Source organism: Melospiza melodia, chromosome 13 (genome assembly GCF_035770615.1).
Source record: "Melospiza melodia melodia isolate bMelMel2 chromosome 13, bMelMel2.pri, whole genome shotgun sequence".
Classification (NCBI taxonomy): domain Eukaryota; kingdom Metazoa; phylum Chordata; class Aves; order Passeriformes; family Passerellidae; genus Melospiza; species Melospiza melodia.
Genome location: NC_086206.1, coordinates 4123964 through 4137301, shown reverse-complemented (window position 1 = coordinate 4137301; position 13338 = coordinate 4123964). Strand labels below are relative to the sequence as shown.

The 13338-nt window shown below is 39.9% G+C and overlaps 1 protein-coding gene across 2 annotated transcripts in view; it reads left to right on the top strand.

Annotated features, from left to right (window-relative positions):
• Positions 1–13338, top strand: part of CHST8 (carbohydrate sulfotransferase 8) — a 206407-nt gene that overhangs the window by 41918 nt on the left and 151151 nt on the right. For both annotated transcript variants that reach the window (XM_063167644.1, XM_063167643.1), the window contains exon 2: positions 992–1218. In XM_063167644.1, the coding sequence (XP_063023714.1) occupies positions 1110–1218 (109 nt within the window). In that variant the 5' untranslated portion in view covers positions 992–1109. The remainder of the gene's footprint in view (positions 1–991; positions 1219–13338) is intronic.

Below are 13338 nucleotides of genomic sequence, written 5' to 3'. Positions count from 1 at the left end.
AGGCACAAGTGGACCTGCACAAGGACTTGTAACAACCTGCCTTTGCTAGTGCTGAAAAACTTAGCAATGTTTTCTTTTAGTTTTACTTGTAAAGGTGTGAGAAAAGTTTAAGGTGAAAAAAAGAATACACAACTACTGTCTGCCATAATTTGAACAGAGAATGAAGCTGAATTTGCTTATGCAGAGAGAGAATGCAGGGCTCTGCATCCATTTAAGATCCAAGCATCCCCAGTGTTCCTGGCCTGGAGCTCTGGCTGCTTTACACACTGAATAAATATAGTTGCCACTAAATAATGTTAATAACCTTATCAGTCAGAGTCACAGAATGACTTCATCTTTCACACCTCATGTTCTTCATTGATGCATTTTAGAAATTTAGAATGCCAGTACACCACAGAAAATTAAAAGCTTCCCAAGGAAACCATGAAAAGCATACAAGTTGCCCCAACACCAAATATTCCAGGCACATTAAGAACAAATCTTTAAAGACTTTTCCTGACGTAACTGCTTTGAATCATCACCTCTCCACAACCCATCCTTCCTGCAAACTGATGTTATACAGTCCTTTTGTATCTAAAATCCAGCTTCAGAAACTTTCCTTTAGAGCAGGTCACATTTGCAGTAAAAATATTGGGAAAGCAAAGTGATTGCTACCCCTGCAGCCTATTGCTGACCTCCAGCTGAGCCCTTGTGTCCAATAATGTACTACTGAGAAATCTGGTTACATTTTGGAAACCAGTTCCACTGCCAGTGGAATTTTTAACCCTATACTACATAATATTTACTACATTAAAAAAAAAAAAAAGGAAAAAAATTAAAGGCAACTGATGGGACAGAAATAGACTGGGTAATTGCAATTAACTGTACAAAAGAAATACTAGAGAAATCAGATATTTGGCCTAAATGAGAACTTAAATCTACTGATCTGCATTGGGAAAATAAATGCACACTATGCTAAGTTTGGTTTGACTTGGTTTTTTACTTCTTGTAGGCATATTGCACCAGAATTCCAGATGAGAGGACGAGGACTATGATTGCAGAGTGCCCTGGAGATCACATGCAGTTCTTTTCCTGGGTTATAAAACTGGATTGATCTGAGAACAGTAATTATGAGGCTGACATGTATGTTCTCCTTCATCTTGCTGTTTGGAGCAGTTGGGCTCGTGGTCTTCATTCACCTGCAGGATCCAGAAGAAATAGTTCATCAGCAGACACCAGGTTAGCATTCCTGTTTCTATTTGAATCAGCTTCTCTTTCATGCTCAATATTTTGTACTTATATTCTCAATGTGTTTTACATATTTCACAGAGGATTCCTCAAAAAAAGTGTGTCATGCTTAATGAAGGCTACCTTGAAAGTAATTATCAATTTCTTTAAAAAAAATTTGCTGAAAAAAACAGTTCCAAGAAACAATTAATTGATTATACAGGGACCTTTGCCAAAGTGCATAGGGTCCAGCTGGGTGGAGTTAAGTTTCTGCTAAAATTAAAACCAACTTTTGCTACCAACTATATCACTGTAAATGTGAAAATGAGAGATTTCATCAAAAGTTCTGTTCCTGGAAATGCACACCTCTGAATCTGAATTTGCCTTCACTTGCATGTAGTGTTCAGTGTCATGAGATGCAAAATAAGAGCTGTATGAATGAGTCACATCAGAAACTTGAAATACTTTAGGATGCATTCACTTAATTTGCTTAACTTCAATTAAACCTTTCATAACTATTATTCATATACATGTCATCTTCCTGCACTGCTAACTTGAAATTGTGGAGAGCCACAAAGGCCACAGAGATGGGAGAACTGGAAAATTGTGGGCTGAAATAGCAGTTTCCTTTTAAAGGGAGGCACAAAAGTAGGAAAGCACCCAAGATCTCTTGATTTACTTACAGTCCTTTTCTCTTTGACTGTGGCTGTAGTGGAGGCTGCTTTAGAGCCTAGACAAATGCCAGTGCAGTTACTCTCATCCAGGATAATGCCACTGTGTTCTGGGGTTTGGCCCCTGTGTTTGCTCTGAAATTGTCCCCTGACTAAACAAATGCCTCATAAAACGTTTATTCATTTGACATCTTCACTGTACAGCAAGCACAACTGTGTCTATTTAAAATCATTGCTAACATTTTTAAATAAGCTGAACTGGAACACAGGGAACTCTTAAATAATTACATTAATTGCTAATTTCTGTGTCTAGGTTTGTTAAGTGCTTGTTTCCATGTCACTAAACAGTCTGTACTTTAATATGTTGTTTATTTAGTCCAACTGCACACACACCAATTTTGAAAGCAGCCACTCAGCTGAAACTATAGAAGTAATGAATCTGCAGTGTAGTGCAAAGCAGGGAATTAACTAGTTCCTTCAGTGCTTTTGCAATTTATTTTTGTATGCTTAGATGCAAAAGAGTTTATAGATTAAAAGCAGAGGTACTGGCCATATTTGACTGAATCTGGCCAGTAGTTTAGGCAAGGGGGAAAGATGTAGGGACAGCAAATGCAGGCAGTACTCTCACGCATCTAAGAATGTGGAACTTTACTTTGAAAAGTTAATTCTTTACTCCTGAAAGAGAAGATTTCCTAGTGTGGTCTCAAAACAAGTGCAATTTTCTTTTTTTTTTTTTTTTTTTGTTGTCTGTCCCTCATCTTGACCTGTGCTCTGCCAAAAACCTCTTGAATGCTGACTGCTGATTGTAGTGCTCTGGGAAGTGATTTTTGAGAGCAGTGCAACTGGAGAAGGGGACACCCAAGCATATTTAAACAAAAGCAAGTTTGAACAGAGCTCCTGCCCCTGGCAGGGAAACTCACTGTGTAATGTGTAATTGCTGTGGATACCTAAAACACAAACATGCCAACCATGCTGTTACTGCCAAAGGTGTGTAATCAATTCCTCAATTCTCACATTCAATTACTATTTATGTTAATGGGAGCCAGACTGCACCCTTGAGTAAATGGTGCTCAATACAATTACTTTTATTTCTGTTTGGCTGATTTTCATGTGTGTTAAGTGCTTTCAACTCCCAGTGGACTAAGAATGATACCAGTTATCACTGAAACATATTGGGTGACTTAAAGAACACAGGTAAAAATATCCATTAATTCCATTTCAAAATACAGGCTGGCATATTTCCTTCCTGGACAGTCTCCTGTGAAAATCTGTCAATCTCAGATGACATTTTTGGCGTGCTGAGGAGGATCCTTCCCTGGCTGTGCTCAGAGTGCTCCTCCATAAAGGGGCCTGGTTCTAATGGAGATGGGATATTGCTATAATTTGCTTGTCTGATTGCTCTCTCGAGAGAATTGAACAAATGCACGAATCATTAAGCTACTTAGGACAACAGATTCTGCATGGAAAAGCTTTACTGGATTAGCCTTTGCTTTTGTATTTCCTGTGCAGTGAAACACATTTGCCAGATGCTGGAATCAGCAGGGCTGGAGAGAAGTTGCTAACACTCATTTTCCACCAAAAAGCAGCAAAGGAACCTTTGCATTGTCCAAAAGGACATTTTTCATTGTTAGTATGTTCAGTCATCTCTAATTTAGGATACAACAATTTATGAAACAAGATTAATAAAAATACTTTGCTACTTCAGTTTTATCTGTCTGTTTCAGAAATTGTTCTTGATTGTTTAAGTCCTAGCAAGCATGACAGTGAGACCTTGATGTAATACTTAAACCAGTATAAAATCCACAGTCATAAAACTTTAAGTAATGCTTACATTACTTTCACTGAGCAAAGTACTCCTGACAGTAGCTGTTTGTGTTGATTTGTTACTATTCATTTATTCTTTCCCTGTGCTTCACATTGCTACCTAATTGTGATGCTGTACTGAGAAAGCAATATCAAAGTAATTTTCCACAACATTAGTTACAATTTTCTTCTGATCTTCCAAGTGAAAAAATCCCATCCTGTTGGCTTCTGTGAGCGTATAAACCTTGATTACATTTATCTGTTGGAAACCAATGCTTACCAAGTACATGTGCCCAGGATAGAGGGTGTAGGGCCTTTTCTGCTGATTGACAAACGTGCTGCCTGTGTAGTTTATTTATATAACACACATCACTCTGAGCAGATAGATTTAAGACAGAAAACCATTTGGGGTGGGCAGAACAGATTTCCCAAAGCAATGTGTTAAATACAGCAGATATTCCTGTGGTCATTAAAGACACAATGACTTCACTTAGGACAGCTGTTTTCTTGGTGTGTATGAAGAGTGCTCTCACTGGGGGAACTGAAGGTAAAAACTGAGGAGTGATGTGAGTGATGGTCATACCCCATAGAGGAACACAATGTTGTTGCAATAATTCTCCATGTATAATTGTATATGCTCCCTGCACATGCATTGGTGCACAAACACAGGCTGGGCAGAGAGTGCACTGACAGCAGGAGAAGGATTTGGGGGTCTTGGTGGCTGAGAAGCTCAACCTGACCTGCACTGGCAACCCAGACAGCCAGCCCTGTGCTGGGCTGGACAACAGTGTTGGCATAATGTGAAGGAAGGTGATTCTGCCCCTCTGCCCCACCCAGGTGAGACCTCACCTGCAGAGCTCTGGGTCCCCAGCACAGGAGGGACATGGAGCTGCTGGAGAGAGTCCAGAAGAGATCACAGAGGTGCTCCAAGGGCTGGAGCCCCTCTGGAGCCAGGCTGGGAGAGGTGGGGTGCTCACCTGGAGAAGAGAAGGCTCCAGGAAGAACTCAGAGCGCCTTCCAGTGCCTAAAGCAGCTCCAAGAGAGCTGGAAAGAGACTTGGGACAAGGGCCTGGGACAAAAAGACAAGAAGGAATGGCTTCAAACTGAAAGATATGACTTGGATCTTATGCAAGGAGGAAAATCTTCCCTGTGAGACGCTGGCACATCCTCAGAGAATCTATGGGTGCTTCATGCCTGGAAGTATTCAAGGCCGGAATGGTTTTGAACAGCCTGAGCTAGTGAAAGGTGTCCCCAGCCCAGGGCAGTGGAGCTGGAACTGGAAGATCTTCAAGGTTCCCTTCCACCCCAAACCATTCCACAGCTCTAGGATTTCATGATGTAAAACTTGCCTTCTGCAATAATCATGCCATTATTCTTAAACAGACATACTAAAGGATTTGTTCTAAAGTCAACCACATTTGCACAAGAAAAAATTAACACATATATCCCCATCCTAATGCTAATGCATAAATCTCCTGTCTGTGACAAGATATTAAACATGAAAAAAACTTTAACAAAATATTTAGCCACTCCACCACTGTGTTGATCCTGGAACTGATGCTGGTTTGGGTTTTGCCTTTTATTTCTTTTATATGTTCTCTGTATATATATTATTATTATATATATGTATGTATATATGTAACATATATAATATAATACATAATAATATAAATAATAATAATAATAATACATAATATATGTATTTTTGCACATATATTTGTAGCTCTGTAGCCTATTGTATTAGTAGCTAATTTTCCCATAATTTTCCATAGCCTTTCCCTAGGCAGGAAGACAAAACAAATTCCAGACCTCCGAGACCTGGGGGGTACAAGGCTCCTCTCCTGTCTGGGTTCTTCCTTGGAACCAAGGCTGAGGACAACTCTTAAAGATCCATTTCATGGACCAAGGGGACTACAGAGAAGGGGCTTGACCTGGGGGAAATTGAATCACCACTTGTCCTCCTAATTGGTGCTTTTTATCAATTATGCAAATTTCCTAAAACCTCTGAATATGTACTGATCCCTGTGGGGGTGAGCTTTTGTGGACATCTTTCCACAATTGCTCCTGAAGGCCTTCCAATAAAGATCCTCTTTTATAATACATCCTTACTAAAATGATCTCGAGTTTCATTTCCAGGTTGGGAAAAAGGCAATGGAAGCTCAAAAGAGAAGGGTCCTGTCCAGGCTGTGGTAGCAGGAGGTTTCTTCAGCACAGAGAGCTGGGCAGGACAAGAGAGAGCAACCTGGACCAACAACAACACTGAGAGTTGAAATGTGGTGTTTGAGGGACCCCAGGATGGGGAAGAGATGAGAATCAGACTCCATGTTCTCTGAAGGCTGATATTATAGGATATTATATGATATATGATATGATATTACATGACATATGATATTATATGACATTATATGATACAATATTATATTATAGAATGCTATACTAAAACTATACTAAAGAAAGAGAAGGATACAGACAGAAGGCTTGACAAGAATGAATAATAAAAACCCATGCCTGACTCCTCAGAATCTGATACAGCTGATGGTGATTGGTCAATAAGTAAAAACAATTCACATGAAACCAATTAAACATTCACCTGACGGTAAACAATGGCCATATGCCAAAACAGCAAAACAGGGAGAAGCAAATCAGATAATTATTGTTTACATTTCTCTCTGAGGCTTCTCAGCTTCCCAAGAGAAGAATCCTGGGCAAAGAGGATTTTTCAGAAAATATGGCAGTGACATGGAAGGGCACAGCATATCCTGAGAGATCTCTGGTGGATTGCAATCACCACAGAGCCACAGAGCAGGCAGTGCATGGGCTGGAGACAGGGCTGTGGTGATGGGTGAGGTCCTGAGCACCAGGAAGGATCTCTGCTCCCACATGGGACACAGTAAATGTCTATACCACACTGCCCATGGCTGGACACTGCACTTGACACTCTGTGCTCTATGGACTGCAGTCTGTCATTTTAAAATGGCGCAGACTTTTCTAATAGGAGATTTTGCCATATAAAAAATAGAGAAAGTATTAGTAATCTTCTATATAAGTCTGTGGGGGAAAAAATATTACTGCATTTTTGCCATATGGTTACTGAATTCACAAAGCTGTAAGAGTTTTCAGTTTGAACTTTTAAGATGAATATATGGTCACATGCTCATCTGGGAGCTGAAAAAAGGTGGAAAATACATCTCAGATGATCTATATTGTAAAAGCTCCTAAAGGGTAAAAACACAGAATGGCTTTGCACTCTGACTGTATCAGAATTTGAAAGTCAAATATGAATATAAGCAAACCTGAAACTCATCTGACTGAGATTTTCTAGTGATTGCCATCCTACTTCATTGACCACTTTCTAACATTATTCTGTCATCCTCTTTACCTTCTGCTTTACTGAGGATGTGATGGGGAGGAGAGGGAGGAGGGAGAGATGTAGGGAAGGGCTGGCACAGGGACACCACAAGGGTGCCACAGCAAATATTGCAGCAGCCTTAGAATAAACACCAGTGCTCCCGCTGGACTGAAAGTTACTTTTTCAGAGCACACACACCTTGTTGCTCACACACTGCATTCCTATGCACATCTCCATAATGTACATCTCCATAATGCTGTCCCATTCATCATTTGTTTGCCAGAATGGAAAATTTCTATGAAAATAGTTGAAAACAAACTAGCATTGTATAATTTGGGAAGTAATTTTCCTGCCATTTGCAACTTCCTGCTTTTAGAAGCTAGAAGCCATTTAATCTCCTTCTCACCTGCCAGTATCAGCAGAAACAATGAGCAAAGAATCTGGTGGCTGTAGCAGAGGTGAGGTGGCTTGCTGGCGTTTTTTTGAGGCAGAAGAATCATCTGTTATGTGTGTGAGGGCAGTTCTGCCAACTGAGGAGAGGTTGAACCTTCTGCAGTCACATACTCTGAGTCTTCTTAAACTGAACTTCCCCAAAAAAGAACTTCCCTGCAGACTGGTTCACAATGGTCTGCAGTTATGGGAACAAAAAGAGAAATATCTGTTTCCTTGTCTGCCAATGAACTTAGTAGGGTCTTATGAGTATGATATTCCCTTTTCTGCTGCTTGAAACATTTGTGGTTTGACTGTGAGTGTGAACCTGGTTGTTCTTCACGTTGCAAAGAAGTGCTAGCAATGACTTGATGAGCCTGCTGCTATGAGGGATCAAACCCTGGCCAGATGGTTTCAGAGGAAACCCCACACCACCCTGCCAGTGCAAATCTGCTCAGAAGAAATGTAGTTTAGTATAGAAAGCAATAACAAATAAGATGTTTTATCACCAGTGTACTAGAGAGAGCTTGCCTCCTACAACCTTCTCCCTGCTTTCATGACTATGCCATATTCTTGGCAGTCTTATAAAAAATGCAGCATTTATTTATTACATGGTATTGAGAAGGCACCACTTTTTTCCCCTTTCCTTTCCTTTCCTTTCCTTTCCTTTCCTTTCCTTTCCTTTCCTTTCCTTTCCTTTCCTTTCCTTTCCTTTCCTTTCCTTTCCTTCCCTTCCCTTCCCTTCCCTTCCCTTCCCTTCCCTTCCCTTCCCTTCCCTTCCCTTCCCTTCCCTTCCCTTCCCTTCCCTTCCCTTCCCTTCCCTTCCCTTCCCTTTTTAGTTTCTGTTAACATTCTTGAGCCTAAACCCTAGTAAAGCAATTACAGCTCTTATGCTATAGCTGTTATATTATATTATATTATATTATATTATATTATATTATATTATATTATATTATATTATATTATATTATATTATATTATATTATATTATATTATATTATATTATATTATATTATATTATATTATATTATATTATATTATATTATATTATATTATATATTATCTAATGAGAGGAGCTTTGTGGGGTTTTTGTTGGAAAACAAACAGAGAGACTAGTTCTGATAAATACTTTAACTTTAAATACTTTAAATAAATGGCAGCCCAGCATTTATTTGACCAGTAATTCTTGTTAACCATCAGCAAGTTTTTCACAGGAGCCACAGCACTGAGGTGTTCAGGCTGTGGAACTGGGATCCAAAGCTGCTGTGGTTTGTTCCTGTCTTGCCCTGCTGCTCATAGATTGTGCTGGATTGTGTTATATCAGGCAATTGTGTTATATCAGGCAACCCACTCTGTGTTTCCATTTCCTCTTATAGAGGGAATTCTCTGCAGAGGATTCAAGGTACCTAAGGACTTCTAGATACCGCAACAAAACACCCAACCCTATTAAATATGATGTTATCACCAAATCCAGTGCAATTCCAGCAGCAGTCACAACCCCACTGCAGTCAGTGGTGCACACACACAGCAGATGGCTGAACCAGATCCCCTGCCCTTTTATTTGATGCCATAAAAACCATGCCACTAATCCCAAAAGTATTTATCAGCATAAAGCCAGAGTGATGTAGTGCTGACTCACTCCCACAGGGCGCCTTTCACTCCCACAAATTTCCCCACCCTCCCTCTTTCTGGGAGCATTTCTTCTCTGACTGGTTAAAGAAAAATAATAAAAGGTTTGATATTTCCTTTAAATCTCAGTTTTAAAAACTGTCAGAGGTTGACACTTTGTTGTTCTGTCTGGCAAAAAAAAAAAAAAAGCAACAACCTGCCATCTCTGAGCTGCATTCATTTATGGTGCTTGGCAGCACATCGTGGGCAAAACTCAGCTGCACCCTGTCAGAGGACTCTCAGAATGGCAGATTCCTGAGAGTATATTCCCAGGGAATGAGCCTGGATGCTTCTAAGATTCCCCTGGACATTTTCAGAAGTGTTACAAAAATGTGCGAAAGTTGATCAGCAGACTTTAGTTTCACCACAAAACATTTATTCTAAATATAAGGCTCTATTTAATTTTCTATAGAAAAAGTGTCTGCACTAGAAAGCCTCCTCCCATATGTCAGCTATCATTCAATTTGCATGATTTTTAAAATGTAGTAACATATTGAGGAGCTTAAGTCAGTTTAAAATACTTCTTGGATTTTCTGCAGTTTATGCCATTTTAAACATGTTTTATAATATGTGTTTCCATTTCTGAAAGTTATTAATATTCCCTTAAAAGCTTAACCAAAACTTCCTCTCTCCAGCAATATCATCCTTTTTCATTTAGTAAACATTAATTTTCCTTTCATGATTCTAGTGGAGCTTGAAATTAAAGGTGGCTTTCTTCCCTATTATGGTTTTCTATGTGAATCAGCATCAAAACTGCCAGTTTACTGCTTTAGCACCAGTCAGGAGAGCAAAAAACCAAAGTAACCAAAACCAAAGTAAACCAAACTTCTTGGGGACATCTTTACCATTTTCTCCAAACCAATAATCTATCCGTTTTTGAAAATAAATGACTGGATTGAGATCTGTCACCACTTGAGATACACAAGGTGGTTAATTGATTTTAATTTTATTCTGTATAGGCCCTCTTGTGTGAGATATCTCACAGCAAGAGTGCAATAAAGCACTTCCCCATCAACTGAGAGCCTCAGCTCCTAATTCTGCTTCAGTGCCTCAAGGGCTCTGCTGCCCAAGGGTCAGAGCATTCTGCATCTTGTGAAATTAAGTCCCATCCTTGTCACTTTTTGTTCTCAGCCACTGCAGAAGATCTATGTGGTGATTAAGGGTCAAAATGCTCCTGCCAGGCCCTTCCATTGCTGCCACTTCTGCACATCAGGGCAATTGAGAGATGCTCTTTCCCTCTTTTCTTTACAATCACCATCCATATCTACAGAAATTGGGTCTTTTGGGTCTTCTGCTCCTGTGCTTGGTTGGAAAGCACACATTTTCTCACATCACTCTTGACAGGGACTGTATGTGTGATGTTTTGCTCCTTGTGGCACATTAGCCAAGAAATCTGTGTGTACAGACTTTGGGTGTCCCTAAATGAGGAAAGCAAAACCCAAGGATGTGTGTGCACAGGGCCTGGGGCAAGGCAGGGACATCAGGTCCCTTGATGGAGCAACTGGGACTGGACAGCCTCAGGAGGGGAAAAAAGCAGGGTGAGAATGAAATTCCCCATCCTTCAAGGGTGCTCCACTGCCCTGTTCCTTCTGTATTATAATTCATTTACCCTTCTTCTTCCATTTGGCAGCGCTGAGCTTCCTGTAATGGTGGTGCAGATGATGCTTGGGACAAACAAAGGGATATTGGCTTTAGAATTACTTCAGGCTTGAATTTCCAGGAGTCTTTGGTTGGCCTGCACCCAGTGCAGGCAGAGTGGCTGGTATGGAAGCAGAGAACACACACAAATCTTGTTGTGGCCAGGAGGACAGAAAGCACAAACCTAAACAGAGGAAACTGGTCACTTGATGAGTAATGTCTCCTTTTCTCAAGCTGTCGGTAGAGCACAAGGGCCAAGGTCCTACATAGCAATTTCCAGCTTGTTGCATTTATTTTCTTGACTTGTTTGACTTGTCTTCATTTGTTAATGAAGTCTTGCACAACTTAATACCCCTAAATCAGACCACGGGAGAGATTACAGGCAGCAATCACTGCTGCTCTGTGTGAATGCAATGCAGCTTTAATTGGGCCCTCCTAATTGTGTGTGCAGCTGCTCAGGAAAACATGATGATGCTTATCTCATCCAGGAAAACAAACTCTGCTCACTGTTCCACTGTAAACAAGTGATAAGGTGTGTGTTCAAATGGTCACAAAAGTAAATATACCCACCTGCAGGCAGGCACCAGGAATTTTATGCCATAGCAAAGCAATCCTCTACTCATTGAGACTTCAGTGTAGTTCACTGTAATTGTTTAAAACTCATCCTAAAGTGTGACAGTGTTTACAGGGGTCTGAGGATGAGGGAAGAGATGAGGATCTGACTCTATTTCAGAAGGCTGATTTATTATTTTATGATATATATTATATTAAACCTATACTAAAAGAATAGAAGAAAGGATTTCATCAGAAGGCTGGCTAAGAATAGAAAAAGAAGGAATGGTAACAAAGGTTTGTGACTGACTGAGACAGTCTGGACAGCTTGGCTGTGATTGGCCATTAATTAGAAACAACCACATGAGACCAATCCCAGATGCACCTGTTGCATTCCACAGCAGCAGATAATCAATGTTTACATTTTGTTCCTGAGGCCTCTCAGCTTCTCAGGAGGAAAAATCCTAAGGAAAGGATTTTTCAGACAATATCATGGCTACACTAAAGACTGTGTGGAGAACTTAAACAGATCTGGGATACCATTCACATGCTCAAGGTGAACATCAGCACCTCAGCCACAGAGGTCACCTGGATACTGTGAGCAGCCAATACTGATTGCAAACTCTGCTTTTCTGTGAGTGTTAAATTGAAACCTGCCCCTCCCCTTCATTCAGCTCAAGAGATGCTATTTCCTTGTAAACAGGACGCTTCCTTAAATCACTACATAATTAAAATTCCCATTATTCTGCATTTATGAGCTGCTCATTCTCCTGCTGGCGAAGGGAATTAAGTTGCTCAAGAGTGTACCAAGTCAGGTGTTATTGACACCTCTGCACTGGTGATGTGGGTGTTCAGTGCATGCAAACCACATCCCTGCCTGCTCCAGTGGTGTATGCCACCCATACCTGCAGAAAGCTTCATGATTTGTATTTTGTAGGAGAAACACAAAATGAACAGACCTTACCAAACCATTATAACAACAGAGTTAAGAACAAAAGGCATATGATCTCTCCTATATCTCTCCTAGAGTGAAAGAGGAACAGGAAAAAAAATGTGTGCAGCAGAAAAATGGTGGGCAAGGAGGTCTGAGAAACATCAGCTGACACAACTTCTTCACATTGAAATTATCTAATGAAAGGAGCTTTGTGGGGCTTTTGTTGGAAAACATATAGAGAGACTAGTTCTGCTAAATGCTTTAATATTTTCTAAAAGAAAAAATATTATTAAAATAAAAATTTTAATTAGATGAGAATGAAATATAAAATTTATTGCAGTTTTATAATGCATGTTAATAGGCAATGGGTCCAGAATCTGTGTGACTGAAGTGCTACAATGGAGACAAAGGAAGTATGAAAATGTACATTTACTAAAGTTACCTTACAACAGATAACAAACTTAGAAAGAGCACCTGGAATTTTTAAAGCCCTAAATATTTCCAAGGAACAGTAATGATATAATTATATGATAGTTCCATATACAAATCCTTGGAATATAATACATTCTTAATGTCTACACGTTTGCACACCATATTTTTCCTCCTGCTTTTTTCCAGAGATCAAATTATATATTCAGTATATTCTGATTATTCTCTGCCTTTTCCTCTAAAGGCAGTGGCTTCAATTCTTAATTGCGACCCGGTGGAGATAAGTTCACCACAACATAATTTAATGAACTGTGGAAGAGTTACCTCTTTCTGCATGAAGTATCAAGCTGCATGTCAGAGAAAGAGTATCTCCTAGGTGATGTTTCAGTAGATAATAATTAAGTAAGACATTTCCTACAATAATATCACCCACACACAAACGCAGCCCTTCCCCCCAAGTTGGACAATACATGAAGTGAATTAATAAGCCAAGGACACTGTTCCTAAAGGGAATTCAGTCCTACAATTTCTTTCGCAGATTAGAAATCACAAAGCTACAGTACAGACAAGGGAATTTTCCTGGTTTTCCCCTTCAGCTTCAAAGGCTGGATTGTACTTGATTTACCCTTCACACCAGTATTGGATGTGCCATCACCAGA